Here is a 21,681-nt window from a genome sequence, read left to right on the forward strand (position 1 = left end):
ATGACGCACATGCTATAACTAGCACTTGATAACAGGCTGGGAGCACGGGCCGAGGCTATAAGATAAGATACAAGTATTACGTAAGTATCACCACCGCGAACCTTTAATTTCAAGCGGCGAACCACAGGCATCTTCGGCACCTTTGGCACTTGGGCCCGGGGTTATAGCATTCGAACGCAGCGTGATACCGTAGATCGCAGTCATCGGCGACATGTCTTCATTCTTCGGACTGTCAGTAGTCCTTCCAACAGCAAGACCATGAACTAACGCGTCGGCTTATCCAGTGGCAAGACCCGCACGTTCAAACCTCGAAAGGACGTCCCGGAGGGCACCAAACAATATCAACTGCGAAAGTATGCAGAAGCAACCTTGGTAAGGTACACTGATCTGTACTAAATGCCAGGATGACATCGAACTTTCACATGTAATCCAGGGTTCTGGCAACTTGAGGTTGGCTGTTCGGTTACCTGAAGGTGAAGATACAAATGAATGGCTTGCTGTCCATGGTGCGGACCATCTACACTCGTCTACCACGCGTCATCGTATTTACATGAGCAGCTGTTGATTTCTTCAATCACTTGAATATGTTGTACGGTACGGTTACCGAGTTCTGTACGCCGCAGGAGGTATGGCGTTGCTGATTACTTGCTGCTTGATCTGAAACGCCGGCTTTACTAGTGTCCCATAATGTCCGCTGGTCCGCGGTGAGCCTCTGCCTGTAACATATACATAACTTTAAACTTACTGTAATTCGGTAGCTACGAGTACCTTTGGGAAGATGGTGTTAAATATAAGAGACCCACGAAGCTGCCCGCTCCCGAATACGTAGATGCATTGATGAACTGGGCTCAGAACATCCTCGACGATGAAACCGTATTCCCCAATAAGATTGGTGTGTACTGCACGATACATCCATTCTGCGGCGGTAGTTGACGAAACTTAGGCGTACCATTCCCTCGAAATTTTCGCGAAACTGTGCGCACGATCGTACGCCGATTGTTTCGTGTATATGCGCATATATACAGCAACCACTTTGACCAAATTTGTGCGCTTGGCATCGAAGGTATCATCTCGTTTTACTTTCGACTTTGATTATGATGGCTTGACCAAATTCTGTAGCTCATCTGAACACCAGTTACCGCCATTTCTTTCTATTCATAAATGAGGTGTGTCCACAGTCATCTTAACAACTGCCTAATCACTTAATTATAAACTGGCTAGTTTGACCTTGTGGATAAGAAAGAATTAGCACCCCTGGACGAGCTTAATGACGCCATCCTTGCCGAGGACAAGGCCCGATAACCGAATCCTGTGTTTAACCGTTCACTGTTGTATACCTATCTCACTGCCTTGACGCCAATCTGTCATCAAGTTCTGAATCATGATGCTATTACCCATCGGCTATATGCTATGCGTGTGTGGACAGTACAAAGGTGTGAAATCGTAAGCGTTAACAGACTAGGATACTATTTACGGAAGGAGTAGCTGCTAATGAGTACTGGGTACAGGTCGTGTATGACGGACTCGGTGGCAGTGTTCACCGAAGTGAATATTTCCAACTGATGTTACAAAAAGTGAGCAATGTTACACGATGAATGCAGTGAAAAAAAGAAAGGGATGAGTGATACAGTCGATTGAAAGAATGAGAGCTGAAGAAGCACATGCGCGCTTTTCCTGGGGTATGTTGGTCCAGAGTGTGAGATATTTCTTCCGAATGATGTTTTACGAGTTAGATAGTCCTCTGCAGTTCCGATATAAGCAGAAAGTTTGAAGGGCTGAAATGGTGGGCGTACCTTGACTGCCGACCATTGTATAATCAATGTCTTCAGCCGGTCTCGAAGTGCCTTTCTACAGTGCTCGCATGACAGCTGATCACCTAGAGGTCCCAAGGCAGACTCAATGGCGTTTGTGGACAAGTCTGTATTTGACTAAAATTAAAACAGTGCTGCTGAACACCTATGAAACATACCTGGCCTAGCATCCCAAGCGAGATATGCAGATGCAAGAGCCCAAGCTCTTGTGAGCCTTTTTTGCTCGGTGAAGTCACAGTCATTAGTGGCGGCATGTGGATGTGGTGGTGGTAGGAGGAGACGTTTCAAAGCATCTGCGCGGCCAAAGTGGAGAAAAAATAATCGCTTCAAATATATTGCGCCAATTCTGTCCGCCATCTCATCCGTCAAGGATGCGAGAGAGAAGGAGAGCAAATGAGATGAAGTTGGGACAGCGAGGTCATAGAGGTCGTGTGAAGCAGCCAACGTATAGAGTTCCAGGGGGCAAAGTGGTGCATACGAAAGAAGCAGGGCGTGCAGGGCAGAAGAAGAGCTAACATGGCGCTTGAGGGAAACGCCATAATCTGTTAGCGCTGACAATGCAGTTGCAAGGGACTCGAATGAAGGAGAATAGTGGGAACATGGCATGTCGTATATGGCGTGAAGTACGATATTGAGAACGGTAGAAGATTCCGGGACGGCCAAGACTGGACCTAGTTGGCCGGTAGTCGCTTTGGACGACAGTGGTAGCAAACTGCCAAAGTTGTTTTCAGAAACTCGAAGCAGCGCGCGCGTGTGGACGTAAAAGAATATAGAGTCGGATGAGAGCAGCACGACATCTGGTGGATGTGAGTGGATGTGTGCTCCGGGAAAGAATGTTGTGGACACAGAAACAAGGGTGTCTTCCTCTGCTGGTGGGTCAACCGGTGATGAGGTGAAGGAGTCCTTTGTAAGTCATGGTCAATATTATCTGGCTGACATGATGGTTCTAGTCTAAACGACGTACGGGGGGTGTTGGTACCTGCACAGGTACTGCCGAACGAGTACGTTCTGCGACGGGCCTTTCAGGCACATCAGAAATTTCCATCTCCAAAGGCTCTGAGACGAACTGCAAGAGGAAGTCCCAGTCTGTGTTCTCCACACAAGTACTCATGACTGCCTTGATTGATGATCAAATGATTCGAAAGAGGATGATTAAAATAAAAATAGAGGTTGACGAGCAACAAAAGGTGTTTTGACTGTGGAGGGAGATTATTAGTACAACACACGCGGGCGATGACGAGCGGATATAACGTATAAAAGAGAAAGGGGGACAGCAGTTCGGGAAATCTGCTAAACCAAATATGCACACTTCGCTGAGTTTGATATTAGATAATACCTTCCAAAGCTAGGCCAAGACCAGCCGAGATCCTCGCCGCTCTTATATACTCTACAAAAGGCCAACTTGGCCTACGGTCAGGTCCCCGCCTGCCAGTGACTCGCACTGCATGACTCGGGTCTGCGTTGGTGCTATGGATCTGAAGAAAATGTAGCTCTCCCCATCGGAATTAAAGAGGAACGACTGTCTTCTCTATTGGTCTGACTTAAACATAGAGGTTACTATCATGCGGGGACCTGGCGTTAGTGATCCATGATCATGGTCTAGAAGAGGCCTGGCTTCCCCACAAGGCCCCGCTCGGGAATTGCCAGTGTCGGATACAACGTAGTCTGGAAAGGCCCCAGATTTAAAGTATGAAGGGTCGTTTTGCAAATTCAATTTCAGCGGCATCGCGGCTCAACTTCCTGACATTCTATTCCGCAGTATTCGAACCGTTTAGCACGGAATCGATAGGAGCGAACTATCATAATATTCGGCTGTTTCCGATCCCTGCATCTTTCCAGAAGAACCCAGATCATTACGGGCCCAACCAAGCATCAACTCCCAAACTTTGACCCGCTGTCAGCTACCAGCCCATCATCATCGGGGGGAAAATACATAAATCATCATGCCTCGGCTTTTCTCCTACACTTCAGTTTATGTATTTCTTCTCGTTGGCCAAAATTTGAATCGTGTAATTCCTAGATGCTCATGTAAGAAACAGGAGGTGTGCTATCTTTAACATGCGCACCATATTCGCTAGCCTTTTCGCTGTGGATACGGCATTCAATTTTTCTAAAACCATGTTTTCTGGCATGGTCATAGCCTCTAATTGCACCCCTGATGAAGTTATGAGCCAACTCTATCACTGCATACCAAGGGTCGAATAACGTACCAATCCGTGCTTCTATTCGTGATACACGCTCTTCATCCTTTTCGGTCACAAAACTAATAGCAACACCACCTTTACCAGCACGTGCAGTTCTTCCGACTCGGTGAGTGTATTCTTCAGGCTCATTCGGTAGGTCCCAGTTGATGACCATTGCCACGTCCTCAATGTCCAAACCACGGGCGCCAACATCTGTCGATACAAGAACTGGGATAAAAGATGACCGAAAAAGTGACAATGACGTCAACCGTTCCCGTTGTGTCAATCTTGAATGCAGCGCGGTGCTGCGAATAGACAATGTCTGAAGTAGATGGGTAATATAAGCAGCAGTCCGAGGCTTCGTGCAGAATATGATGGTAGGTGGTGGTTGTATGGGTATATCCTCATCTGGACCGGGTTTTTGCGATGTTCTCGTTTTTCCTCTGGATTTTCCCGGTTTTATTGGCTCTGGGGTTACCCTCCGGAGTGATGCGATACTTTCTGGAGGATTACAAAGTAAATGATAGAGATACGGCTCGCGCACGTGCGAAGGAACCAGAACGTAATGTTGCTTTAGCGTCGCGACTGTTTCGACACTGTATTGAAAAAAAAAAGATCAGAACCACGTCCTGCCGTCCAACACGATGTACACCTTACGTTGATAACGTTCTATGCACAAAAGGCTTCACCTTTCCAGATCTCGGCGGGGCTTCAATCAAGGACTCAATTGCTTCTGTCAGGGTAGCAGTAAAAAGACAGGTTTGCCGATCGCTTGGCAGAGTCTCAAATAAAAATTTGAGTTCGGGGGAAAAAGTCGATGTAAGGAGACGATCCGCTTCATCTAATACCTGACTCAGTTCGACATGAGTGCCAGCAGAAACTCGCATAAAATTTTCACTGACAAGGAACTTTACACGAGACAAATTCCATTCGCCGTTGCTACTCCGCAAGTGGTCAACCATACGCCCGGGCGTGGCTACTACAACATGGGGAAGGCCACCCAGTTCTAAAGCTTGTGTCATCATATCCATGCCACCGACAACGACAGACGTTCGGACGCCTATTGCAGCACCAAGCACTGCAAATTGTTCGGATATCTGGAATGCCAGTTCCCTAGTAGGATGTCATAATGCGACGCAACATCAATAAATGAGTAAGCGGACCTCGTAGGTGTCAGTACTAGCGCGAATATGCCATATGGATCCTCAGATAACTTCTGCAGGATTGGGATTGCAAATGCTATAGTCTTCCCAGAACCTGTCTTTGCATTTCCTATGCAATCTCTTCCTAGAAGCAGATGTCTGATTGGTTCGACGTCTATACTAATTGTTGCAAGACAAACCTTCGAGAAGGGGAGGAATGCAGGCAGCTTGGATCTCTGTTGGGGCTCGTATAGACATACGAGCAAGGGCAGCACTGAGAGGAGGCGCCACACCCATATCACCAAATGATCCTGTGGGGTGCATTATGACCAGCTGAGGATTTTGGGGGGGACAAGCGAGTCTAGCAGCTGGCGCTGAAGCCTGACAGAGAATAAGATGACGGTCACGTGCTTACTAATTAATTAGCTTTCGGTATATTTAGTACCAACCACCGGCGTACGGCGTACAAAACGGGCGCGGCAACACCAGCCTGAGGGTCCAGCAGCCCAGCTGAGTTTGTTCTCATAATAGTCGTGGACAAAATTTGGAGTGGAGTGAGAGGAATAGACACTTCACATGGAAGCAACCGGTGCTACCCTGTGCCACCAACCCAGGGACGGAAAGTGATAACGAAACAGAAAGTAGGTCCTGGAGGGTGGGACAGTGGGTGATCCCATCGTTGCTATACTAACGGTAGAACAAACGACGATCATGACGAGTCAAGACCCCGGTTGGATCGAATCGAGCGTCAGAAAAGTTCTATTGATACATTGAACGTGGCATACTACGAATACAGCGATGAATGTTAAGGCTACAAAGAAGGGACGTGACGATGATGGCTATATGAGTGCTTGACAATAAATGGGAGGGGAAAAAAATGAGTGTTTGCAAACCCTCTAAATATTTGAGTTCTTGTCCATGTTAAGCATCCACGAGGTGTTGCTCCATTCATCCCTTTCGTGGTCAAGTGGCATTGAGAAATCACACATAAAGTCGGAGAACATTGGATCGGAGGTGCATGATGGAGCCCTGCTGAAAGCGTCCGAACACGAAAAGGATTGGCCTGACGACTGATATCCGTCCATCGATCCGTGAAGTAGTGGAGACAGACCATTTACGTCATAATCCATTGAATTGTGGGGAAGACGCAGTTGTTCCATTCCAAGGAATATGTCATCTTGGGACATAGAAGCATCAGACTCGGATATGTCGCCGTTCCGTTGGAAGGTTGCTGCAGTTGGCGTCTAATTGTCGAAATGAAGATCAGATGAAATAAATATAGAGGAGCATCAGAACGTACGGCGTCAAGATCTAAACCGGACAGCATTTCAGCTAGTCCTGATCTTGGCGTAGTAGGCTGCAATGGCTGTGATGAACTCAATTCCAAGCCAAGCGCATTCGTGCACTGAGACTGAGGAAGGGACAGAGTGGCGTTCGGCTGCTCGTTAACACACATTGCCTCTGGTAAAGAAAAGGTTGGAAGGAAAGGTGGAAAATGTAAAGGGGAGAGCCCAGTAGGGGATGAGAAAGCCGATGGAAACTGCTTTTTTAATGCACCGAGGAGAGCATCACGCGTAACACCCTGAGGGCGGACCCTGGACGAGCGAACACGTCGCACTGGGCCTATGGATGACTCCGCACATACTTGTTCAGTAGGCTTCGAGTAGTAAGCATCGCTTTGAAAAGTCTTGGCCGACTTAGCGCTCTTGCGGTTGGGCTTGAATTTGTAGCCAGGATATTTCGCACAATGTGCAGCTTGGACTTCCGCTGCCTTCTTATGCCACACAGCTCTGTCTTCTTTGCTCATAGCTCTCCAAAGCTGCCCTGCGATGCGGCTGAGATTCTGCTGACGCTTCTCAGGGTCAGCATTTCCCCGGCTCTTGAGCATGTGTGAACGGTAGAGCATGAATGCGTTCGGTGGGCGAGGAATATGTTCCTTTGACGAAGAGCGAACCCCACCATGTGTCGAAGCAGCCAATGAGAACACGTCGCAATTAGAAAATAGCTGAGGAATGGAGAGGGGGGAGTTGAATAAATTATTTCCTTGCTCCAGGCACGGAGGTGCTGATTGGGAACGACACAAATCATCCAAAGGAAGGGAGATATCACTGAAAATGGGGGACTGGGAAAATACGAAGTGCTGTGGATAGTTCAAAGGACCAGGGCCCAGATGGACAGGATAAGAGTTGATCATGTGCCTGCTGTTGGAAACTGGCAAAGTAAAGTCAGCTCGGCCCGGCCTGGCGACTACCCAAGGAAAGACTGACCGTCATAATCCATTGTATTAAAAAAACTTGCTTTTGGACTGTAAAAGGGATCTCAACACCAGTTGAGAGTAATGAACATTGTGAGGTCAAGGATTATGACCACTCTTATATGCGTACGTTCAGCGCAATAAAGGGAGCTGGAGATAGTCCCACTACGTGGATCTTCGTCAGGCTTCGTGAGCTCACCTGAAGGGCGGCAAAAGTATACAAAGGGAAGAGCAAAAGAACATTGGGGTCAATCAGTTTGAAAGAAGGCGCGAGGCTGATATCACGTGACCGACACAGAGCAATCGGAATCGCGCGAGAGCACGTTGTAAAACACGTTGCCCAGCGAGCCATGTCTTCGGAGTTATACTCCTCCCGCAAAGTTCTATATGGCACGAGGCACGACGCTACAAAAGCGTGGCAAGATAAGAGTGGCGTGCGAGCAACGATGGTCCGCTCTGCGGGAAATGACAACGACGACACTTAGTACCAGAAATACCGCAGCATGTGTCGCCGATCTCCTCCCGTGAACATCGACAACATCCGTTTCTGTGTACTGCTTCTATCAATATCATTAATTTGAGTTCCGGGTACAGACTTACAGGCCAACCAATTATCGTCGGCGTTATCGCATGGTGCATCAAATGAGATAAGGTCACAAGTCATGCTTGCGATGTCGATTGATGGATAATGAAACGCGCTGCCCAGCCTTATGATTATATCTCTAGTTTCATTAAAATTATAAGCAATGTAAACGCAGCCACATTCCTGCAGCAGGCTGTAAGCAAAAGGTGCATGACAGAGATAGTAACACCTACATGCGATTTCTAGGGAATAGCAATCCATTGCGAGCTCCCAGCTGCTTTCTTGACCCGGTTCATGATTGCCAGGCCCTCATTTTCTTCTGGAACTTCTTCCACTAAGATCAAGTCCACCCCCTCCCTTTCCAACGTCAACAGTCCATCAAATAGCCGTCTTGCAATAATTGCTGGCTCTGAAACCAGCCCAAAAGGAAATTCATGCCACTGAATGGTCGTATCGCTGATGAGATATTTCATCAAAATAGAATCCGAAGGCATCAATAACCCCACGCGGAGAGCGTTAGGAGAATGTGGCATCGAACGCTTGAGATCCTCCAGAAAAGCGGATGGGCTAAGAGGTTCTATTCCAAGGGGAACATCGGACATGCACATCAGCGTCACTGGCACTGAGGGGGAATAATGGCGATATTTCATGCCAGGTGTAGTAGGTGCCTGTTCCAATGCGTCGTCACGAAAATCACGACGATGGACGAGGATCTGGGGTATTGGTGTATCGGTATCGGAGAAGCCATTGATAAGCACTCGTTGAATGTCTTCCACTGTAATTCCGCCAGGTCGCAGGATGCGGATATTTCCGTCTTCGTGTAGACCATCTACAACCGTACTTTCTAGACCAACTTCACATGGGCCACCGTCTAGAATGATTGTAATTTTGCCATTCAAGTCATTCAACACATGCTCTGCACGAGTGGGACTAGGTTTTCCGGAGGAGTTGGCGCTTGGAGCTGCGAGCGGTGCATCGGTAACAGCAATGAGTGCTCGTGCTACCGGATGTGATGGCATCCTGATTGCGACAGTTGGCTGGCCAGCGGTAATGATGTCGGGTATCAGGCTATGGTCGCAGGGGAAAAGTAGCGTGAGGGGTCCAGGCCAAAAATGCTCTATGAGCAACTCGTAAGAAGGCGAGAGCGTATAATTTTGTGGAAGCAAGGTTTGTAGCATACGCCGCGAGGACACATGTACGATGAGAGGATTGTCAGCCGGCCGGCCTTTTGTGGAGAATATCTTAAGGGCTGCTGTCGCGTTTAGAGCGATAGCACCTAGCCCATAAACGGTTTCAGTAGGAAAAGCGACTGGGGAGAGATCTTTGAGGCAGGATGCTGCGGTATGCAAGGCTGTGAGGGTTTCAGGTGAGCTGACCACTACCTGGTCGTCTAAAGAAAAGACGATGGATGTAGAATCGCATGCGAACACCTGTGTCACCGCCGCCATCGTGCCTTGTGGTTGCGAAGACCTTTTCCGCGAAAAGTTGAGGTACCTTTTCAAAACATTCATTAGTAGGATTGTCGAAACCCAGACGGTGGGCCAGACCGAGTCAGTTGCAATGCTGATGAGTCCGGGATCCGATCGGGTAATCAACTTTAGTATATTAAATACAACTTTTAAGTTAGTTTCACTGGTGACTGCGCGCCATAGTATAGACATCTAAAATGACCTGGTATCCTCGGGCATCATGATATACTACGCCTGATATCCCTTTTATCGAGTCACTACCCTTGATTGACCGGTTACATTCGAATGCATCTAGTAACTCTGTCACTACGTGTCCCGAGAATCAGGTACATGGATCTTGGGCATGTTCAGTCCAACTCGTCGTGCGGTCGCTTCGATCCGTTCCTCCGCTGTTAGGTCGATTAATGGGTTATATCTCTCCAACAAAGCCTAGCATAAGTCAGTTGATGTGTAATACCTTGCGTGAAACCAAAATGCTTGCCTTATATTCTCGCTGAGATCGCAAGAAAGTCAAGGCATTCTGCATATCGTAATGAAAATGTTGCGTATCCTCGGGTCGTCCACTCTCTGCGAACAGGGCTCGGAAGTTTGAAGCAATGTCTTTGTTCCGAGCTAACCGAGGTTTGACAGTCTGAGGGTCACTGAAAGTCAATACTAGCAACACAAATGAAAAGACTGGCAATGTACCGCTTTGGCTATCTCTCGGACTACCTTTCGATAGACGTGTGTATGATGTGCAACCATTGGGTACAAGCAAACGTTCGCTTCAAGCGTTCACAAATTGACATCAAATCTTATTTCCTTTTTTGGACCATCAATCAATCCACTATCATTTTTACAATTCATCCACAAGTTCAAGTTCTCTGCAGATTTCATTGTACATTGATTCAAGCCACTGACACAAGCTCCCGTCCATAATGCTGTGGAAATTAACTTGTTTAGACTCTCTTCCACTGCTCGATATTTTAAAAGGCTGCTCAATCTGATATTTATCCGCCAGCTCAACTCACAAACTTCGAGACCCTTCATTCACGATTAACTGATCATCATGGTTTACCACTGCCATAGCATAAACTCTGACGACTCTCCTACTCACAACTTAGAAACCAAATCTATCCCCAAGGTTAGTGACGTAGCGTGGTTTCCTCCTAACCATGTCACTCAAGTTTCTGCCGTAGTCAAAAAAAGTAACGAGCTCGCGGAAAAATGACGCCAAACCGACACGTACCAATCCTGCACGAGCTCAAAAAAAGAACCAACGTGTTTCCCATGCTATCAAGAGGCATGTCAAACAGCGACGACGTGATCCTATGCATGTGTTTGTTGGCAATGTAAGGCACCCTGAAAATCATTACGATATGGAACCTGACCTCTATGCAAGCTTCCTAAAACAGTCGACGAAGACAGTATCGAAGAGTACTTCAGTCGCTGTGGCGAAATTCTCTCTGTCGAGATTCGCTGCAGCGGTGGTCTGGCAATGACGACTGGTCGCCCGGATCCAGCCTATATTGCCCAACATTCTGTTAGGCAGTACGCCATGATCACGTTGATTGATGCATCAGCTGCCAATAAAGCTTTGAATCTCAATGGGTCTCGTCTTCAAATAGGTGATGAATCCACGGAGCTTGTGGTATGTCACTTGAATCTTAATGTCAGAATGCAACTCAAAACTGTAATTTAGGTCACTCGCAGCCCCGCTGATCTTCCAGAAGTGATAGAAAAGGTGCAGCAGCGTCTTGAAGCATACCGAGCTCGCAACGGCTTTACTGATGCGAGGCGTGCTCGACAAAGCGCAATGAGGTATGACAACCGTTGTTGACTTATGTGTTCATTGCTGATACGACCGTTGACCTACATAGGGCTCTGGATCTCCAACCCACCATTTTATTAGAAACTCGCAGAGATAAACATCCGCGCGGGAAGATCTTTGGTTTTTCTTTCCCTTTGCCCCTCTTTTGACTCTCCCTTGTACCTTTGTTTCAATAATGTCCCCATTCTTTATTTATGCCGTATACCCAACATGTCCATACACAACGTGTACTATGGTGGGCGGTGAGATGCCCTGGATGTAAGGCTTCTGGAAGCATTGACACATTGCATAGTACTTAGTAAATGAACAAGCTTAAGCTTCAATTACCACGCCTTCGGCCGGATTTAAATTTGTGAGCTTTATAAAGCTTTGGGCCTTTGGCAACGCCTCTGTGCCTTCAATCGAGTACCTGCTACTGCGTCAACAGGCCAGTCGCAGGTATTTTTCTTGACATTCTCATTTACACTGCCTGTATGGAATCGGTTTGAAAAGTCATTTCTTCCGATCCTAAGGTGAGATCAACTTAATGCTTCTAGTGCCAAACTGAAAGCCTTATTACGCTCTAAGTGCTGCCCTTCGTTTGTTCACCGTTCGTTGGAGCTAGTCACTGCCATGGCGAGAGGCGCAACTCTGAACCCCACTTCGACGCCCTTCTTCCCTGGCAATATGCGAAACAATGAAGAGGATGGGGCCACTGGGTTCGTATTTGGGGTTCCCACACTTCGGGAACAGGATGGAGCGTCTGTGTCCTCTCAATCAGCCTGTTCCGCTGATCGCAGGTCTTTGAAGTCGTCCCCAAGTCCACCCCGATTACTGGAGCACACTGGAGCGCCCGATAGTCTCCCAGACGCCCGCTTCCAGCTTTTGCCCCCACACGGGGATAGGCCTCCATATCTCCATCAGGTTGAGTCTGAGAGGCAGCATGTGTTTCGTGCGCGAGACATGAGTAAGGTTGGCAGCTTAGAGTCTCTACCAGAAGCAGATGATACCCCCAATCCAAATACCCATGACGAAAGCATGTACACCCTGGGCGATTCGTCTCCATTTATCTCGGCTCTTGTGCAACAATCTCGGAATCGCAATGTAACACCTCCGGTCAACATTATGAACAACTCATTACGCTCTTCATCATTCAACATCAGTGGACCATTCCCCTCATCGTCTCCGGTCTCATCTTTGGACTCCGGCAGTCAACTTGCCTCCAGTACCGATTTTCATCATAATCTGGAGGCACAACTCAAAGCTTCTCCAATCATACGTGACCTATTAGACCGGCTTCAGCGTTGCGAATATAACACGCGCGAAATTCAGCGCGACATCAGCGACATACATCGCAAAGTCAACATTCTCATTGAGAGGACCCTTAGCAGTGCCACCTCTTTCAATAGCGCTCAGCCTGAATTCAAGGATCCTTTCGCACCTGCTTCTGGCATGTCGACACCCGCAGTCAATATCGCGCGGGCCTCATTTAGTGCAAACATTGCACCAAATCAATCACCTCCTGCGGATGATATTACACAGATATCTCAACGCCTGAACACGTTGACCACTTCCGTTGGGCAATTGCTGGCTCTTCAAACACAGCAGCATATTCAAAATGCTACCACAGGCCTTCTTCCTGCCCAGATGGGACGATCTACCCCACAGATGCAGGACATGGCCTCGAACCAAGCCTTTCCCCATGGCATGGGGTCTAACCCTGCTGCCCTTGGTCATGGTATACCGAACAGACCAGATATGCGACCGTCACCACGCGCACCTAATCCCCCAATGCGCACTTGGTCTGCGGGAACGCTTGATCTTCCCATGCGGGCCGAGACTCACGGCAATTTGGGACGACTCGAACCTCCTCGGGATAAACGTCGTTCTGTAACTGGGGGCATCATACGGCGTGAATCTGTAGGCGTGCGTAGTTCAGTCTCCCTAGCGACACCAAATCAACTAACCTGTTTGATTGCTAGATGATTGATGCACAGGGCAATGAGCTATCTGGTAGCTCAGGCCGTGACAGCGGTCCCATGGTTTCCAAGTGGGAACAGTTGAATCTTGCGCCAGATTTACTTCGTTCTCTCAGCAAATTTGGGTTAGTGGTAATCCATCGGAATCAGTTCTTCTGTTAAACTTGACGTTCATAGCATTGGCCCTCCTAACAAAATTCAGCAACGCGCACTTCCATTTCTTCTGCGAGGTGCAGACATCATTGCGCAAGCTCCACCCACTCAAGAGCGGATTGCGGCATATGTGATACCCGCTATTCAGGTAGCTGTGATAAATACCGCTGGACGCCCCCTTACCAGGGGACCTCTAGTAATCATGATATCTACGACGGTCGACCAAGCTACCCAGGCTCAGCGTATGATTCGTGATCTCGGAGGTCCGATTGGCATTAGATCTGCGCTAGGCGTTGGCACATCCACTTCGCCTAGTGACCTCAGCCAGGAGCTACGCCTTCTGCAGCAGAACATGCCCCACATCATTTGTGGGACTCCACAGAAGCTGCATGCCCTTTTCACTGCCTCTGGAGGTCTCGTCGGATCTGAAGTCCGCTTCCTTGTTCTTGACGAGGTTGATCAGCTGATTGCCCGCAATTTACACGAGTTTGTCTTCAACATAGTGAAGCTTCTTCCTCCGCCAAGGTCTCGACCTGTTGGAAATGTCACGCCAAATTCTGCTTCTGCCCCTCCTCAACAATCGTTCAATTCCTTTGATGCAAACAGCCACCCCGCCTTGTCGACTTCTAATACAGGACGCAGGTTCTCTGCAATTTCTCCGCCCCCTTCGAATGAGCATACTACCGGCTCATCGAACATTATTGAACGACAGACTGCACTGTTTTCCAATACCGTGCCGCAGGATGTGCTCAATCTAGCTACGGCTATCCAACTCAAGGAGCCTGTGCGCGTTCTAGTCCGCCGTGATGGAAATGTCACCAGCACCGAGTCCGCTCAAGGGTCTCGTGGTCTTAGGCAATTTTACCTTTATCTTGCTTTCACTGCTGGTGTTCGAACAGATACAAGTAATCCTGCTGCACCGGGTGGTGGACACGGCATCATTGGTTCGGGCCGCGGGGCATCTAGTGCTGAAAGTGCTCAAGCTCGCGAGTGGAAACTTGACGCGTTGGCAGATATATTTGATGACGTCGAGGTCAGCCAGGCGATTGTGCATGTTGGTGGCATGACATCTTTGGAATCAGTTGTCCACAAGCTTGCCAGCCGCGGGCTTGAAGCTGTACCTCTTGTTAGTACCAGAAGCATTCTCTCTCTCTCGATGCTCAAACGGTTTTCTTCTAGCACGGTGACATGAACGCAGGCACAAAGTTGGCAGCGCTGAACAAGTTCAAAAGTTCAGCTTCAGTTATGATGAGAGAGCCTGTGACGAAAGTGTTGGTTGTGAATGATGTGCAGGTGAAGACCCCAGAAGTGTCTCACGTCCCTCTGATCATCAACTATGGTAAGTAACTGGCCATGCTGTGGTCCGAATTGATGTTCCAACTCTTTTGTTAGACCTTCCTAAAGCTGTAGAGGAGTACGCACATCGGTAGGCCAACCCATTACCTGTGTCAAACACGCGCTCATCCTTATTTCATCTCTATTACAGCGTTGCTCCAGCCATTGCTTCCAATTATGCACGAGCTGGTGTTGTAGTGAACTTTGTCACTGCGACTGGGGGTGATGTTGAAATGCTTCGCTCTATTGAATGTTTTTACAAGTACGCACTTTTTTTTAATGAAAAAAGCCCAGTACTGACGATTGACGATTTTCTTCCAATCCAGAATTAAATGCGTGCGTTTTCCTGTTGAAATCACACCACAAACTGTATCTAACTTACTTTCCACAGCCTGAAGTCCCACTGAGCCTTCGCGATGTCATCTAAACACGCACTTGGCGTTCATGTATCTCTATTTTCTCGGGCCTTGCTTCAGCCACTTTCCGATGTGTTCTTATACTTGCTAACGTATCACTTACCCAGGCAGGTGCCCAGCCATGGCACAAATCTGTTTTATACCCATATATTTGGCACCCCTTTAGCGATATCAACTCAGATGTTTCCGTACTGACACTGTTTCCACCACTACTTGGTATCCAGTCTTCTCGACACTGACCACTGTATAGCAGTCTTTCCTTCCTGTCTTCACTACGTTTGCCTCGTGAATCGGCTTACTGTGTTTTATGTCAATTCTCTTTATGTCATTTTGTTACTGTGGAGTTTAGTGTCTACCAACGTACTTTAGTCTACTTCAAACTGGACAATCAGTACTTTCAGTGTACCATCATCGCTGCAGGACGCCAGCTGCTTCCTCGATGGGTTGTCAGTTGCTCTCCACGCCAAACGATTGATTTGATCAACGTGTGCCAAACTTTGAACTCATGAGCGAATCTCTTGCAAGTTACGATAAAGACTTACTTTGAGTTGATTATCAACACTAAGGTCCACTGATCTGGTGTGGACATCAAGCTTGAATAGACCTTTATCTCTCCTGTCTCTAAACCAACCGCAAGCCAGCGTCTAGAGAGAGTTGTGATTGAGACGAGATACAGAAGGGTTTTACTTACTCTGGCGCATCGGCACCGGCAGAACAAAATGCGACAGCGGTCGCTGCTTCCTCAAATTTCATTGTCGTAATTGCTCCCCATCGAGCAGAGTCTGAGTCTTGCTTCCATATCTTTACCTGATGGACGGTCGATCAAGAATCATTCTTCGAAATCAGAAACACTTACAGTCTTATCACGAGATGCGGTGGCAAAAAGGTCCCCTTCACAGCTCCATGCGCAATCCCAGATGATTCTTCCATGCGATTTATCTGCAGCAATGGGCATATAACCTAGTAAGCAGCAGGATGGTCAGTCGTCATTTTGTTATATGAAGGCATATAACCTCGTACCATTTTCTTTCTTCTCAAATAGCCTCCACGTTCGATCCCGACTTACGGTGAGGATGTATCTATCGTCTGGCGGGCTGAATGCTATACGGGTGACTGTCAGGCTATGGCCTTCGAGAGGGACACCGAAAGGCTGGTAGCCGGCTGTGGTGGACACGCGAATAACGGCATGCTGCGGGGAAGTTGCACGACAGGCAGTTGCAAGAAGGTCGAGTGAATTAGAAGCTGAGATTGTGATCGACTAGGTCGATGGAATTGCGTCAATCGCATTTCATACCAGAATCACAGATTGGCTGACCTCATACCCATGCCCAAAAACTTTTTCCACTTCAGGCCAGAGGGTGATGGAAGCTAGCTCTCCTTCAAAAGGACGCCTGCAAGGTCTGCTACTATCCAATTCTGAAGGTGCTTGAATAGAAAACAGTCTGTCAAACAGCAAATATCACGCATATCATATGACACACCATCACTAACAGCCTTGTTCGAGAGTCCGAGAGGAGGCACACTAGCCGTTGCAGGTCTATCCCCCTTTGTTTTCTCAGAAGCTCTGAAATATAACAAGGAGTGGTCCTTACCTCGCTCTGGGCCAGATCCTTTACTCCAAGTACTCGGACCTCCTCGACGAAATTCCGTGGAGCTTCGAATACTCGTGCGACCTTCTCATCGGCAACGCTTGCAAAGGTCCACGGGCCGAGCCATGCTACGCCCATTAAGTCATAGCCATGTACCTGAGGGCGTGACAGCTCATGCCAAATGCTCTGTTCGGAGGTAGAGGATGTAATAGCGCCATGAATGCGCGTCGTCTGGTCCAGACTAAAGGTGTGCAGTTAGTATCTAGAATATAGCGTTGATAGTAAACGACCCTTACCCCACAGATACCAGATAGTCTCCTTTGGGGCTCCAGTCAAGGCCCTTTATTGCACCACTGTGTCCGCTGATCGCACCAACTTCTTCCCACTCCTCGCCAGCTGTGCCTCCGTGACTATCACTTGTAATGCGGCGCCACCGTCGCCAGCCTCCACTCCAACCCCATGCCATGGCTTCGGCACCATCATTTGACCAAAGCCCTCCAGTAAAGCCACCGAGACGCTGACCTCCCACATCACCGAAGCGTTGTATATTAATCCAAATAGATGAGGTTGACGATGAATATGCAGTTGAGACGATCGAGCTAGGAGCCCATATGATGAGAGAGGAGTCTGTTGATGTAGAGAGCAATGACGTATTCGAAGGAGACCAAGAAAGCGACGTAACTCCTGCCTCGTGGCCGATCAGGAGAGCATCGAATGTGACAGAGTACTGTTGCGTCCTACCCATCATAAACCCGGTCATAAGCTCGATCCAACAATTTTCACTACAGATTCAACGCACCCGGAATTCGATTTGACAGTAAGAATATGCCGTTTAAGTGAAATTTGTCTGCCACCCTCCTCTGCGTCTGCACCCAAGTCCCCTAATGAAGCCTCGAATGCGTCCAGGAGATCGTCACTGAGATTGTCTCCCGATTTTTCTGTATGAATTTGTGACTGGGCCTGCATCTTAGTGAAGGACTCCACATTCCAAAGTCGGATGGTTCCATCCTGTGAGCCTGAAGCGAGAACGATGGGATCATTTGGCGTGGATGGAACTCGGAACGCCAGCGCACGTATCCAGTCTTCATGTCCTGATAGGGTGACTGAACGAATAAACTTAAAGGAATGAGCACTTGATACCTCGCTGAAATATGTGAAACCCACTGGTCCATCAGAACGTGTCCAGATATGCACTTTACGATCGGTTCCGCCAATGGCAAGTATTATCGCTTCGGTAAAGTAAGTACCTCGTCGTCGAGATATTTGAGTCTCTCACCTTCAGACGATGGTAGAGATGCGATTGCTATTGATAAAGGATACCATCCTTGAAGCGATATGGTTTGAAACTCCTTCACCTCATCTGTTACAATTAGCCTGATTCACTGCGCAAATGAAATACGAAATTTACTATCAACGTCACCATGTTGCACTTCCCATATTTTGACGGAAGAGTCTGAACTTCCAGTAAGTAAGAATTTGTCGAATTTGCGAAGTACAGAGATGGCTTGTTGGTGTGCTCGCACGATCGCGGTAGTCCTCCACTACGAACATTGTGGGGACGTTTGCACACAAGGCGGATTAACATACCTCTGTCCCAAATAATCTCCAGTAGCGAATGGTCCCCTTGTCGTCCGTACTAGCAAATGCGTCGGACGCCACAAAACGAACACAGGTCACTAAGCCATCATGACCAGGCAGCGTCTGGAGGACGCCTCCGCCATCAGGGTCCTCCGATGAGATGTTAGGCGCGTTATGAAAGTGATGGCAATATACTCACCTGAGTGTTCCACAACGCAATTAATTTACCTGATCCATAGGCAATCAGGGAAGAGGTGGAGGCATCTGCAACATGGTTGAAGCGATTGGTAGATGCTGAAATATATGCCGTGCTGATGGATGGCTTGGACATCGCCGCAGATCGCAGGCTATGGCAAAGTCTAAAACACGAGTTAGTGAATATTTTTTCAGAATGCGTAGAATGGCCATACACTGATCTCTGACTGCGCTAGTGTTGATACGCGTTCTGCAGTTACGTTGAGCTGTCCCTAACGTTTGGTGATCGTTGACTCTGACACGGACGGTACAAGGCTCGAGGTTGAAGTCAAGTCACACATTTGGGTCCGGCATACTTGCTCACTTTGTCACATTCATCTATGTCCTCTTCATGCGCATGGCATACATAAGTGTGTTGCACCAATAATTGTCACTCTGTTGCACGACAGCACTTACAAACCAGTCTGGTACAGTTTGCTCACAAGAAGGAACCGGCTGTACATCTCCCGAGTCTATTATATCTGCCCAGTTGCTGTCCCGATGCACCTTCCCATATCGCATATCCCTAAAATTTTCATTTAAAACCCATTCACATGCCAATCCTCGGCATTGGTGTCGATATTTTGCACCTTCCTCGTCTCATCAGTCTATTGAGTCGAAGGGGATCCGAAGCATTTGCCACGAGAATTTTAAGCTCCCAGGAATTACGAACATTCCAGTTGCTCGCAGAACAGCATGGAGAAGATGAGACCAAAAGGATTGCACAGTTTTTGGGTGTGCGGTAAGTCTTTTCCTTATCTTACATCTTGCCAGACATTCATGCAACCTGTCATGGCGTCTAGATGGGCGGTGAAAGAAGCTGCGTACAAAGCATTGTATCCCATCCGCCCTACCTGGAAGGAGGTAACATACTTGTCATTCAATGGAACCACTGGCGTAAAACCAACACTTGTTCACCATCCCGTACGCGATGATGTCGGACCAGCGAATAAATTGCATGTTTCAGTGAGCCACGACGGAGATTATGTCTACGCACAGGTTATCGCAGAGTCGACGTGATTTGACGCCTATTATCCTTCAAGAGTGGTGTGTCTAGTTCGAGATGATACAAAGAATCCAATCTATGATCCTAATTATACTAGGCTGTTCAGATCATGTACCTCGTCAGGAGGCTGCTCGGGCCACCAATCTGCCCACAAAGGCTCCACCTTCCACGATTGTTCCCCCTTTTCCTCAGCAACCAACGCTATATCGGGACGCAAATGTTCTAATCGCACCAAGGCCAAGCCAAGGCTTGATCCTATACCTGGAGCGGCTATCGTGGAAAGGAGCGTGGATGACCCGCGCAAGCGGGGTGTTTTAACCGCGGCGCTGTCTGTAGTCGATAGAAGGGACGGTTTAATCGACATGTATGGTGGCAATGACGTCGGAGAGGAAATGTGAATTGGGAGTATGCGTTTCCGCACTGCGCCCGTGTGATATGTGCGCACTGTCAACTCTTGACCGACATAGCATCCCTTCCGGAAATCCACTGCGCGTGTCAGTACAAGTATCAGATGAAACAAAAAAAAGAACATACGTCCACCCATCGCGTCTAAGTTTGATTCAATAGGAAATGCATGCATGGGTTGAATATCCACGCTACCCTCGGGGACACCGTGCATGATGCGATGGAGCAAATACGCATCCTTACCAGCCAATTCATGTGTAGACGCATCGGCAGCTGCACAATATCAATTTCAGCTCAATGCAAGAAACACCCCAAAGACAAACTCACGTGTTTCGCCTTTGCGAACGAGCATCCGTTTACCCATCCCTGGAGCACGTCGATCAAGTATGGTACCGTTCTCAGTTCCCCATGGCCATTCGTTAGTCCGCCAGACTGGCTCGACAGCGCCGCTCCGTGCCCAATTCCACTCCCTGGTTTCTTTTGTTCTTTCTGACCCCCATGCGGCCCAAACATCCCACTCCTCCGACACGTCCCGTATGCGCACCTTTGAGCGAAGGAGGTAGCGTTTGAGAAGGCTCATGAGGGTAGGTGCCTCGGATGGAGTAGGGTCATATTCTATGAGATATGTCGGCCCAGTAGATGAAAGTGATGGTGTCGGGGAGTTATATAGGAAGGTGTCATACAAGACGCGTCCCTACGACCAGAAACTGCATGGTTACATTACACACTGCCAGACACTCGAAGCTGGGTCGCACCTGAGCGTGTAAGAACGCCCCATATGTCTGCTTGCCCTGCAAACTACACGCTAGTAGCCCATTGAGGAACTCAGTTGCTTGTGAACCGGAAACAGAAAGAACTGCGCGATTAGATACAGGCGCTAGTGTCGGAATTGTTCTTAAAAGCGCACGGAGTGATGGTGGTATAGGCATCAAGAGAGCATGAGAAGTTTACACATGATTGCAACCTGCTCTCCTGAAGCATCTAGTCATCCAACCTGACCTGAGCTCTCATCACAACACTTAAACGCTGCACGACAGCAAGTCGGGTTTAGGTTTATAGCGGAAATTCACTTCGAGTGCTCTATTACATCGGTCATGTCCTCCTCCTGTAACGCTATCCTCAAAGCACTCAAGGAATGCCTTCTCAATTCCGACTGTGTCCAAAAGCAAGGACATCTTCCTTCGGAGTGTCTCAAGCAACATAGTAATGAATTGCCGGAGCAATGTCAGCTACTCAGGAAGTCCACTTTCGAATGCAAACGCAATATGGTAAGTGACTACTAGACACATGAACATGCTCTGATATTGCAAAAGTTGGATATGAGGACTCGGTTTCGAGGTAACACGGTGGGAATGGATGCTGAGAAGCTGAGACAGCAGAAGACCCCTGCACCTCCTGCAGAATCGTGATGTGATGGATGGCTTCCAAGTTATATCACGATGGCGACTCGGTCACTCGGATACTCGCGAATCATTGTCTAGAACCTCGTTCCGAGTGCGTACTATCTTCTTCCTTATCATTATATCCCCCTCAACGAATAATTTTCCTAGTGTATCCACTGGGGGTCAATAGGAGTTGTGTCGATCACACTTGTCGTCGTAGCACTGAGCTACCGTCTTTCCGATGGAATCAAAGAAAAGCATTCACTACTGCGAGCCATGCTGCTTATACATTCGCCAGTCTTTCTAAGCATATTAGAAATTCATCGAAGCATATTCGTAAGCCCGGTGCTTAGCAAGCCTAAATCGCGCAAGT

General features: G+C 48.1%; 13 protein-coding genes across 13 annotated transcripts; 6 read left to right on the top strand and 7 right to left on the bottom strand.

Annotated features, from left to right (window-relative positions):
- Nucleotides 1–142: 142 nt before the first annotated feature.
- On the top strand, nucleotides 143–1,403 carry HD556DRAFT_1324785 (Mob1/phocein). Its single transcript, XM_041301492.1, has 9 exons — nucleotides 143–231; nucleotides 285–372; nucleotides 434–506; nucleotides 559–626; nucleotides 679–704; nucleotides 759–892; nucleotides 944–1,063; nucleotides 1,120–1,166; nucleotides 1,222–1,403. The coding sequence occupies exons 1-9, from the start codon at nucleotides 212–214 to the stop codon at nucleotides 1,300–1,302; spliced, it is 657 nt and encodes a 218-aa protein (XP_041167339.1). The 5' UTR covers nucleotides 143–211; the 3' UTR covers nucleotides 1,303–1,403.
- On the bottom strand, nucleotides 1,170–3,130 carry HD556DRAFT_349196 (uncharacterized protein). Its single transcript, XM_041310339.1, has 3 exons — nucleotides 2,776–3,130; nucleotides 1,970–2,714; nucleotides 1,170–1,918 (listed from the first exon to the last, which is right to left on the bottom strand). Exons 1-3 carry the CDS (start codon nucleotides 2,920–2,922, stop codon nucleotides 1,566–1,568), a joined length of 1,245 nt encoding a protein of 414 aa, XP_041167340.1. The 5' UTR covers nucleotides 2,923–3,130; the 3' UTR covers nucleotides 1,170–1,565.
- Nucleotides 3,131–3,492: 362 nt separating this feature from the next.
- HD556DRAFT_1324799 (DEAD-domain-containing protein) lies at nucleotides 3,493–5,602 on the bottom strand. The gene is made up of 7 exons (XM_041301493.1): nucleotides 5,337–5,602; nucleotides 5,158–5,281; nucleotides 4,897–5,107; nucleotides 4,652–4,842; nucleotides 4,022–4,590; nucleotides 3,878–3,966; nucleotides 3,493–3,827 (listed from the first exon to the last, which is right to left on the bottom strand). The coding sequence occupies exons 1-7, from the start codon at nucleotides 5,458–5,460 to the stop codon at nucleotides 3,753–3,755; spliced, it is 1,383 nt and encodes a 460-aa protein (XP_041167341.1). The 5' UTR covers nucleotides 5,461–5,602; the 3' UTR covers nucleotides 3,493–3,752.
- A 29-nt stretch (nucleotides 5,603–5,631) lies between these two features.
- HD556DRAFT_349263 (uncharacterized protein) lies at nucleotides 5,632–7,764 on the bottom strand. The gene is made up of 3 exons (XM_041310341.1): nucleotides 7,404–7,764; nucleotides 6,437–7,347; nucleotides 5,632–6,380 (listed from the first exon to the last, which is right to left on the bottom strand). The coding sequence occupies exons 1-3, from the start codon at nucleotides 7,414–7,416 to the stop codon at nucleotides 6,033–6,035; spliced, it is 1,272 nt and encodes a 423-aa protein (XP_041167342.1). The 5' UTR covers nucleotides 7,417–7,764; the 3' UTR covers nucleotides 5,632–6,032.
- A 3-nt stretch (nucleotides 7,765–7,767) lies between these two features.
- Nucleotides 7,768–9,757, bottom strand: HD556DRAFT_349215 (DHBP synthase RibB-like alpha/beta domain-containing protein). The gene is made up of 3 exons (XM_041310340.1): nucleotides 8,207–9,757; nucleotides 7,991–8,156; nucleotides 7,768–7,944 (listed from the first exon to the last, which is right to left on the bottom strand). The coding sequence occupies exon 1, from the start codon at nucleotides 9,632–9,634 to the stop codon at nucleotides 8,216–8,218; it is 1,419 nt and encodes a 472-aa protein (XP_041167343.1). The 5' UTR covers nucleotides 9,635–9,757; the 3' UTR covers nucleotides 7,768–7,944; nucleotides 7,991–8,156; nucleotides 8,207–8,215.
- HD556DRAFT_1324809 (uncharacterized protein) lies at nucleotides 9,545–10,201 on the bottom strand. The gene is made up of 3 exons (XM_041301494.1): nucleotides 10,130–10,201; nucleotides 9,924–10,073; nucleotides 9,545–9,871 (listed from the first exon to the last, which is right to left on the bottom strand). The coding sequence occupies exons 1-3, from the start codon at nucleotides 10,184–10,186 to the stop codon at nucleotides 9,749–9,751; spliced, it is 330 nt and encodes a 109-aa protein (XP_041167344.1). The 5' UTR covers nucleotides 10,187–10,201; the 3' UTR covers nucleotides 9,545–9,748.
- Nucleotides 10,202–10,257: 56 nt separating this feature from the next.
- Nucleotides 10,258–11,582, top strand: HD556DRAFT_1324812 (uncharacterized protein). Its single transcript, XM_041301495.1, has 5 exons — nucleotides 10,258–10,565; nucleotides 10,621–10,773; nucleotides 10,824–11,072; nucleotides 11,124–11,242; nucleotides 11,302–11,582. Exons 1-5 carry the CDS (start codon nucleotides 10,491–10,493, stop codon nucleotides 11,399–11,401), a joined length of 696 nt encoding a protein of 231 aa, XP_041167345.1. The 5' UTR covers nucleotides 10,258–10,490; the 3' UTR covers nucleotides 11,402–11,582.
- Nucleotides 11,583–11,864: 282 nt separating this feature from the next.
- Nucleotides 11,865–15,030, top strand: HD556DRAFT_1225545 (uncharacterized protein; the record flags this gene model as incomplete). Its single annotated transcript, XM_041297021.1, has 6 exons — nucleotides 11,865–13,157; nucleotides 13,229–13,335; nucleotides 13,388–14,489; nucleotides 14,543–14,702; nucleotides 14,756–14,789; nucleotides 14,850–15,030. The coding sequence occupies 6 exons, from the start codon at nucleotides 11,865–11,867 to the stop codon at nucleotides 15,028–15,030; spliced, it is 2,877 nt and encodes a 958-aa protein (XP_041167346.1).
- Nucleotides 15,031–15,479: 449 nt separating this feature from the next.
- HD556DRAFT_1225147 (WD40-repeat-containing domain protein) lies at nucleotides 15,480–18,612 on the bottom strand (the record flags this gene model as incomplete). Its single annotated transcript, XM_041296994.1, is given in 15 exon segments — nucleotides 15,480–15,609; nucleotides 15,657–15,804; nucleotides 15,822–15,921; nucleotides 15,971–16,074; nucleotides 16,135–16,372; nucleotides 16,430–16,539; nucleotides 16,596–16,659; nucleotides 16,707–16,944; nucleotides 17,000–17,440; nucleotides 17,503–17,819; nucleotides 17,868–17,932; nucleotides 17,980–18,063; nucleotides 18,112–18,244; nucleotides 18,291–18,431; nucleotides 18,481–18,612. The coding sequence occupies 15 exon segments, from the start codon at nucleotides 18,610–18,612 to the stop codon at nucleotides 15,480–15,482; spliced, it is 2,445 nt and encodes an 814-aa protein (XP_041167347.1).
- A 457-nt stretch (nucleotides 18,613–19,069) lies between these two features.
- HD556DRAFT_1224986 (4'-phosphopantetheinyl transferase superfamily) lies at nucleotides 19,070–19,535 on the top strand (the record flags this gene model as incomplete). Its single annotated transcript, XM_041296985.1, has 2 exons — nucleotides 19,070–19,257; nucleotides 19,319–19,535. 2 exons carry the CDS (start codon nucleotides 19,070–19,072, stop codon nucleotides 19,533–19,535), a joined length of 405 nt encoding a protein of 134 aa, XP_041167348.1.
- A 37-nt stretch (nucleotides 19,536–19,572) lies between these two features.
- HD556DRAFT_349465 (uncharacterized protein) lies at nucleotides 19,573–21,099 on the bottom strand. Its single transcript, XM_041310342.1, has 4 exons — nucleotides 20,682–21,099; nucleotides 20,254–20,620; nucleotides 20,056–20,199; nucleotides 19,573–20,007 (listed from the first exon to the last, which is right to left on the bottom strand). Exons 1-4 carry the CDS (start codon nucleotides 20,853–20,855, stop codon nucleotides 19,610–19,612), a joined length of 1,083 nt encoding a protein of 360 aa, XP_041167349.1. The 5' UTR covers nucleotides 20,856–21,099; the 3' UTR covers nucleotides 19,573–19,609.
- Nucleotides 20,877–21,681, top strand: HD556DRAFT_1324839 (cytochrome c oxidase assembly protein PET191-domain-containing protein). The gene is made up of 3 exons (XM_041301496.1): nucleotides 20,877–21,194; nucleotides 21,240–21,420; nucleotides 21,477–21,681. Exons 1-2 carry the CDS (start codon nucleotides 21,021–21,023, stop codon nucleotides 21,333–21,335), a joined length of 270 nt encoding a protein of 89 aa, XP_041167350.1. The 5' UTR covers nucleotides 20,877–21,020; the 3' UTR covers nucleotides 21,336–21,420; nucleotides 21,477–21,681.
- HD556DRAFT_1261211 (uncharacterized protein) lies at nucleotides 20,877–21,681 on the top strand (the record flags this gene model as incomplete). Its single annotated transcript, XM_041299048.1, has 2 exons — nucleotides 20,877–21,420; nucleotides 21,477–21,681. Coding segments are annotated over exons 1-2 (285 nt in total), but the record flags the coding sequence as incomplete, so codon positions are not given.

Source organism: Suillus plorans (genome assembly GCF_016647745.1).
Source record: "Suillus plorans strain S12 chromosome Unknown HD556scaffold_2, whole genome shotgun sequence".
Lineage (NCBI taxonomy): Eukaryota > Fungi > Basidiomycota > Agaricomycetes > Boletales > Suillaceae > Suillus > Suillus plorans.

What these genes read in the sequence shown, in the direction of transcription:
- HD556DRAFT_1324812 (XM_041301495.1), top strand. Translation starts at nt 10,491, where the DNA reads ATGGTTTACCACTGCCATAGCATAAACTCTGACGACTCTCCTACTCAC. An exon ending in AAACCAAATCTATCCCCAAG is followed by an intron (nt 10,566 to 10,620) that starts GTTAGTGACGTA and finishes TTTCTGCCGTAG; the next exon opens with TCAAAAAAAGTAACGAGCTC. An exon ending in TGCATGTGTTTGTTGGCAAT is followed by an intron (nt 10,774 to 10,823) that starts GTAAGGCACCCT and finishes CCTCTATGCAAG; the next exon opens with CTTCCTAAAACAGTCGACGA.
- HD556DRAFT_1324785 (XM_041301492.1), top strand. Translation starts at nt 212, where the DNA reads ATGTCTTCATTCTTCGGACT. An exon ending in CGTATTCCCCAATAAGATTG is followed by an intron (nt 893 to 943) that starts GTGTGTACTGCA and finishes GACGAAACTTAG; the next exon opens with GCGTACCATTCCCTCGAAAT. An exon ending in TCTTTCTATTCATAAATGAG is followed by an intron (nt 1,167 to 1,221) that starts GTGTGTCCACAG and finishes TAAACTGGCTAG; the next exon opens with TTTGACCTTGTGGATAAGAA.
- HD556DRAFT_349263 (XM_041310341.1), bottom strand. An exon ending in CCGGTTTAGATCTTGACGCC is followed by an intron (nt 6,381 to 6,436) that starts GTACGTTCTGAT and finishes TTCGACAATTAG; the next exon opens with ACGCCAACTGCAGCAACCTT.
- HD556DRAFT_349196 (XM_041310339.1), bottom strand. Translation starts at nt 2,922, where the DNA reads ATGAGTACTTGTGTGGAGAACACAGACTGGGACTTCCTCTTGCAGTTC. An exon ending in TGCAGGTACCAACACCCCCC is followed by an intron (nt 2,715 to 2,775) that starts GTACGTCGTTTA and finishes TGACTTACAAAG; the next exon opens with GACTCCTTCACCTCATCACC. An exon ending in CGCTTGGGATGCTAGGCCAG is followed by an intron (nt 1,919 to 1,969) that starts GTATGTTTCATA and finishes AGTCAAATACAG; the next exon opens with ACTTGTCCACAAACGCCATT.
- HD556DRAFT_349215 (XM_041310340.1), bottom strand. Translation starts at nt 9,634, where the DNA reads ATGTCTATACTATGGCGCGCAGTCACCAGTGAAACTAACTTAAAAGTT.
- HD556DRAFT_1324799 (XM_041301493.1), bottom strand. Translation starts at nt 5,460, where the DNA reads ATGCACCCCACAGGATCATTTGGTGATATGGGTGTGGCGCCTCCTCTC. An exon ending in GTGCATAGAACGTTATCAAC is followed by an intron (nt 4,591 to 4,651) that starts GTAAGGTGTACA and finishes TTTTCAATACAG; the next exon opens with TGTCGAAACAGTCGCGACGC. An exon ending in ACGAATAGAAGCACGGATTG is followed by an intron (nt 3,967 to 4,021) that starts GTACGTTATTCG and finishes TAACTTCATCAG; the next exon opens with GGGTGCAATTAGAGGCTATG.
- HD556DRAFT_1324809 (XM_041301494.1), bottom strand. Translation starts at nt 10,186, where the DNA reads ATGGTTGCACATCATACACACGTCTATCGAAAGGTAGTCCGAGAGATA. An exon ending in TCCGAGAGATAGCCAAAGCG is followed by an intron (nt 10,074 to 10,129) that starts GTACATTGCCAG and finishes AGTGACCCTCAG; the next exon opens with ACTGTCAAACCTCGGTTAGC. An exon ending in GATCTCAGCGAGAATATAAG is followed by an intron (nt 9,872 to 9,923) that starts GCAAGCATTTTG and finishes GACTTATGCTAG; the next exon opens with GCTTTGTTGGAGAGATATAA.
- HD556DRAFT_1324839 (XM_041301496.1), top strand. Translation starts at nt 21,021, where the DNA reads ATGTCCTCCTCCTGTAACGCTATCCTCAAAGCACTCAAGGAATGCCTT. An exon ending in TCGAATGCAAACGCAATATG is followed by an intron (nt 21,195 to 21,239) that starts GTAAGTGACTAC and finishes ATATTGCAAAAG; the next exon opens with TTGGATATGAGGACTCGGTT.
- HD556DRAFT_349465 (XM_041310342.1), bottom strand. Translation starts at nt 20,855, where the DNA reads ATGCCTATACCACCATCACTCCGTGCGCTTTTAAGAACAATTCCGACA. An exon ending in GGGCGTTCTTACACGCTCAG is followed by an intron (nt 20,621 to 20,681) that starts GTGCGACCCAGC and finishes TTCTGGTCGTAG; the next exon opens with GGACGCGTCTTGTATGACAC. An exon ending in CGTTCGCAAAGGCGAAACAC is followed by an intron (nt 20,200 to 20,253) that starts GTGAGTTTGTCT and finishes GATATTGTGCAG; the next exon opens with CTGCCGATGCGTCTACACAT.